At 44.2% G+C, this 6,000-nt stretch overlaps 1 protein-coding gene across 2 annotated transcripts in view; it reads left to right on the top strand.

Annotated features, from left to right (window-relative positions):
• The first annotated feature begins 1,438 nt into the window (after positions 1-1,438).
• Frzb (frizzled related protein) overlaps positions 1,439-6,000 on the top strand; it is a 41,170-nt gene continuing 36,608 nt past the window's right edge. Inside the window, exon 1 of one of the 2 annotated variants that reach the window (XM_074071229.1) lies at positions 1,439-2,625. In XM_074071229.1, coding sequence (XP_073927330.1) covers positions 2,145-2,625 — 481 coding nt within the window. In that variant the 5' untranslated portion in view covers positions 1,439-2,144. The remainder of the gene's footprint in view (positions 2,626-6,000) is intronic. The other variant, XM_074071228.1, reaches the window with a different exon arrangement.

Raw genomic sequence — 6,000 nt, 5'->3', positions numbered from 1 at the left:
AATTTATTACAAATCCATGCTATATTTTCTTCATCCAGGATAGCTTCAAAACATTCTGATATTGACTGTTTGACTTTTTCCCCCTAAATTTTATGTGCTCGGTCATTTTTCATCTAATTCACTTATATAATTTGGGCTGTTTTCTTATATGACACTAAATAATTGTAGAACAGGCAATGTTTATGTTAACTAAATGACTCCCTATTCACCATCTGTTGTTGTTTCTTCCTAAGTGGAACAAACTTCCTTCTGAAAGCTGCAGTCACAAATTGCTGTGGATGGTCATTTAAGAGATAAAAATTCCATAAACTCAAGTTAGCCCAGACATTTTATAAGCGTTGTTAAGCTAATGCTGGGGAATGGAAAACAGTAACTCACTATGGGCCTTCAAGTGGGGATTTATTTTCTCTGCTTATTATTGACAGCTAGAAATGGCTATATTAAAGCAGAGAAATATTTCAGCGATGCAGAGCAAAGGTGACTTCCTGTTTTGTTTTAGACTTTTGTTTCCCTCCCTTCTCAATGCAGGCTGTGTTTTCTGACATTCTGCGATCCTTTGCTTAGTGATTTCCCATTGAAAGGGCGGAGTGCTAGGGCCTCTGCAGGTCATTCCCGGTACAAAGCTCTGAAAGAGAGGGGGTGGAGGGAGGCTTGGGGAGGGAAAAAGGAGACTGTTTTGGAAGGAGCGGTCTGTTTTCTATTTTCTCTTCCGGATAGAACTCATTTTGATGGGAAGTGTTTTATTGGAGTTATCATCGTCATCATTACCTGTGTGGGGTAGTTTTCCTATACAGTTTTTCAAGTGTTAAGCGAAATTTTTGTTTTGGAGAAGAGTTGGATAACAAATGCTCTTATATATTACTGAGAAAACGCAGAAAGAAATAAAAAATCCAAGTGCTTTGAAGCAGTTTCCTCTCTTAAGTTTAAAAAAATAAAACGCAAAAGTTTTAATTTTACAGGGCGGAGAAAAAAATTGAGAGGAAAAAAGAAAACAAACAAACAAAAAAACCTCAACCCATACTGCAACCAATCCTTTTGCTCAGTGATTTCCCAGTGGGAAATCTACGGGTGTACCGGTACCCCTAGATTTGTAACCTGGGCAGCATTTCTTCTCTTTATAAAAGTCAGTTAAGCAAAATGCAGACCTCTGTGGTCGCTAGTTCTGAGTTGATAAGGCTAGGCTACTGCTCGCAGAAGTCTGCTTCTGCGACGTGGACTTTTAAAGTCACTTTGCTTAAGCGACCTTCTGCAGAGCGGGTGGTCCCCGAGGAAAAGCTGGGCTGCAGTTTGCTGAAAGAAAATCGCTCCAGGGGGTAGGGGTTTGGGTGGATACCCAAATGCGGGACCGAGGGACTCCTCCGTGGGGATTGTGGTGGGCTCTTCAGGGAAGGGCGGGGCTCATCTCTGGGGCCAAAGATGGGCTTCCCAACGTGGGAGCAGGAAAGAGGTGCACGGCTTGAGTTGGCGCTGTCTTGGGTTATCTCATCCTCCCTGCGTGGCAAGGCTTCCCACCCCACAGCCGGGTCCCCGTGCGCCCACTCCCTTCCCGAGACTGAGAAGGGCGTCGGGGCACCAGCCGCCCACTAGGCTTCTTCCGCTGGTCCCCAGGCTGCAGTTGTCGCAGCTCACACAGAAAATTAGATATTCCTCGGCCTGCAGGACTTGGCCAACTCTTCCTGCACCCTTCTCTCCCATCAGATTCCTCCTCCTTCTTCCCCCTCACACCCCTCCTTTCCCTATCCTCCTCACAGTGGAGCATTTAATGCTGCTGCTTGCACCTTTTTGTGATCCAGGGGACGTGACACCCAGAGCTCCAACTACCTTAGCTGAATTCTGCTTTTGTTTTTATTTCTCTCTTCTTGCGCTCCTCTCGTCTGATTGATGTGCAAAGTCTGATGCTCTTGCCAGAGCGAGAGGAATAAATAGATGCCTCTGCGCGCAAAGGCTTAGACGGCGGAGAGGAGCAGCCAAAGCGGCAGCGCGGAGCTCCGCTAAGCTCTGGGACCCCATCTGGGAAATTCTATCTGAGCAAGCCAAATCAGAAGCTCCTAAATCATCCGGGAGGGAGCTGGATACGGCGCTGCGGGCCTCTCGGCGTGCGTGGCTCGGCTGTGCCCGGCCCCAGGCCCCATCCCGCCAGGACCATGGTCTGCTGCAGCCCCGGAGCGCGGCTGCTGCTGCGGGCCGGGCTGCTCGCCGCCCTGGCTGCGCTCTGCCTGCTACAAGTGCCCGGAGCCCGGTCTGCAGCCTGTGAGCCCGTTCGCATCCCCCTGTGCAAGTCCCTGCCCTGGAACATGACCAAGATGCCCAACCACCTGCACCACAGCACCCAGGCCAATGCCATCCTGGCCATCGAACAATTCGAAGGTTTGCTGGGGACCCACTGCAGCCCCGACCTCCTCTTCTTCCTCTGCGCCATGTACGCACCCATCTGCACCATTGACTTTCAGCACGAGCCCATCAAGCCCTGCAAGTCGGTGTGCGAGCGGGCCCGGCATGGCTGCGAGCCCATACTCATCAAATACCGCCACTCGTGGCCGGAGAGCCTGGCCTGCGAGGAGCTGCCGGTGTACGACCGGGGCGTGTGCATCTCTCCCGAGGCCATCGTCACAGCGGATGGAGCGGGTGAGTCTTGACACTGACCACTCTCCCTTCCCCTCTCACTCCCAGGCGTCCTCGATCTTCGCCTATAACCTCTCATAAGCGTCTTTTCTCTTGGGATCGCTTAATCTCTCCCTTAATCACTACTCTCTTGAGTAGTATTCTTTTTATGATCTCACTTAATCGCCCTTCCAAACGGAAGCAGTTCTTTCAATAGGTGATGTGTCTTTCTAAAACACTCCGTTTGTTCCACTCCCCTCATACTACTATTGCACGCTGACCCTCACTTTCTCCTCCTCACATGAGGAAGTAGCCACATTTTATATACCTGGGGTTTGTTCTTACTTTCTTGTGTCTTGCCTGAGTCTACTGCAACTTCAGTCCTGAGGTTGGTTTCTGTATCTTTAAGATTGTATTTAGAAAACCGAAACCCTCATTTTCATCTAGCCATTTAAAATGCTGAGATAATTTCAATAACCTTATTTCACCCCACAGATGTTAGTGGTCTGTGTTTGCTCAAAACCAATTTGAGCAATTACCTTCACCTTAAATTTCCCCTTCCTTTTAATGAGTTAAATTGTAATTCCATTCCAGAATGAAACAGCTGTGAAACATTGCTATGCACTGCTAATTAGCTTCTGTGGCTTGCTGCAGCCATAGAGCTGGCAGACTGAAATTGGTGAGCTCTTTTCACATAAACACATGCCTTCAAGTGTCACTTTGTAAATGGAATATGGATAAAGGAGTTATATTTTAGGCATGTTATCTTCATATGCTTATATGATGTTATTTTTAATTTCACCCCTTATCCCACTCTCTGCAAATGATTTGTTTCATGCTCCTTGTGTGTGCACCATTCACTCTTTCTCCACCATAAAACTTTAGTGAAAGTCTACATTTAATGAAGTCAGTCACAAGTTGTTTTCTCACTGGTGTTTGGTCTAATCATAACATTTGTAACTCTAAGCCCCCAACTAAAACCAGCTCACTATGGTCCATTTAATTTCTAACTCAATATTACGTGTACCAACTAATCTAAACTGTAAATTTTACCCTTCATATATTTTAATGATGAAGCTTAAAAAGAAACCTAATTGTCCTCATTCGTAACCTCCCCCAGATCAACTGTTCTTAGACATCTTGCCTTGGTTGCCCCGTTTCTGTCTATTTGTTGGGCACCAACTTTTCCTTTTTCTGCCTACACTCACGTCCCCAGCCCATTCTAATTAATAGTTCTTAGTTATCAGAGAATTGACTCAGAAAGACACTTTCGTTGCACAGTGACTTACCTGCTTCTGCCTACCAAGTCCTAGGATTATAGACATGCCACCATGCCCCACCAAGTATTGTCTTCTTGATGTTAACCAAGAACCAAGAGGTAGTTGTTTAAAATAACCAAAAAGAAGTGTATTTCTCATTACTCTTTGGGCTAAATGAGAACTCTTGAGCCTTTGCACTCACTAAAGTCATAGACTGTGCAGACTCTGGAAGAGCTGAATGCAGTTGCTGTCCTGGCTTGCCAGACACTTAGAATTAGTTAACTATTGGCACTCTTCTCAGGTCAAGGACTAGAAATGAAGTGGAGGTTCACTCTGAAATGCATCTTCTCCTTAAAGGACAAAACTTGCTCTTAAACTTCTCCTAGAGTTGGCCCTGGAATGAATAAGGTTTGGCAAGGCTAATGTCTCTCAAAAAAGCCATAGTCAATATGGATGGGAAGCAGTTTCATTAAGTGTCCTTGAGTTACCTACCACCGTACACCAAATGTGGAACAATTGCCTCATTGAAGTACTCAAACAGGACATGCATGGAAACAATTTGTCAGACCAGGGGACTTGGTTTCTGAACTGCTTTAAAATGCCATAGTATTTGTTTTGCTGACAGCATCCTTGCTAGGAAAATAAGTAAGGGTAGATGGTAGATGGAATCATATTTTAGTGATTGCTCCCCCAACCAGTCTTCAATGTGAACCAGAGACTGTGGTGGCAGAAGGGAGTTAAAGGAGGGGAATGCTGTGGCACATTCTAGCCTGAAAAGTCCCCTGGCTTCCAGAGCTAGTCGTTGAAGATTACCCATTCCCTATGTTGGGTCAAATTATCAGACACCTGGAACTACTTAGGAGCTACCACATGTGACAGTTTTATTTATGCTACAATATACTCCTTGGTTTAGTGGGCTGTGATAGTTAGTGAAGCAGATTCTTTTTTCTTCCTCTAGGTATAAACAGAGTGCCTGTGTCTGTGGCTAGAACCTATCCAGCTAGATACAAAAATGAGATCTCCCTGAATAAAATGGGACAATCTTTCACAGTCCTGTGTTATCAAGAGGATTTTCAAATATTACCATTCATGATTGTCTGTTCCCTCATAGTATATTGTGACGCCACAAACAAGCTTAGGACATTTTACAAAGCAAAGTCTTTCTGAAATACAGTAATGTTACAGACCACCTTTTGCTTTCAAAACACTAAGGGTAAACATTCTTTTATTAAGAACATTACTAATAAATTCATCTTACGTTCACACACTCTATGTTTAGTATAGAATGTGGCTTCATGTCATACTGCTTTATCTGAGAACACTGTTCAACTTAGCATCCAATGGTTAATTAAGACATTGAGTCAAATCTTTAAGATTCATTGTGAGAAGAGAATGGGTTCAGAGTCAGGCAGATCAGGTGTTGAATCTTGATTCTGCCCCATATCAACCATTGCCATTTTTATATCTGACTCTCTTTCTGTCCAAACATTCCATAAACGCTCCGATTCTGTTTCCTTACCTGTAAAATGGGGATAAAGCTGCCTACATCCCAAAGGTATAGTGAAGATTAAATTAAGCAGCATGTAAAGCATTGAGTCTAGTATGTGGTATACAGAAAGCCTTAAACAAATTGCTGTTGCTATTTTACTACTTTGAACACTGTTATGTCACATTGACTGATGTTTTCTTTTCTTTTTGTTTTTCAAAGTGGGTATGTTGGTAAATCAGATACAGCCTAGACCTTTTACTAGTTCTTCTCTGGAAAACAAGCTTTACACTGGGACCTAACTGGAGAAATATATCTTTTTTCTTCTGAATATATAAAGTTAATATTTCATTCTACACAAATCAACTTGGGCCTCAGGCTCAAGTTGGGAGTGACAGGAGAAAAGAATGAGTCTGATGGATGCCTGTTAAATAGTTTATCTCAGAAATCAAGCATTTAATAATAACTTAGGCTAGGATATTTCACAACTATTTTTCCAACACCTAGAGTTTGCATGCCAGGAGGTTTATAATCACCCCTCAGTCATTGCTGGTTTCCAGGTAGTGCTAACTTACACTCCAGCTCTTGCTCAATACATTCTGCAGCCTCTCTTGCCTGGCAGAGCTCTGGCAGCTTTTGCATGCAGGAACTGCT

The sequence above is a fragment of the Castor canadensis genome, chromosome 4 (genome assembly GCF_047511655.1).
Source record: "Castor canadensis chromosome 4, mCasCan1.hap1v2, whole genome shotgun sequence".
NCBI lineage: Eukaryota > Metazoa > Chordata > Mammalia > Rodentia > Castoridae > Castor > Castor canadensis.
The sequence above is the reverse complement of the archived record's forward strand: the minus strand, read 5'-3'. Positions and strand labels throughout refer to the sequence as shown.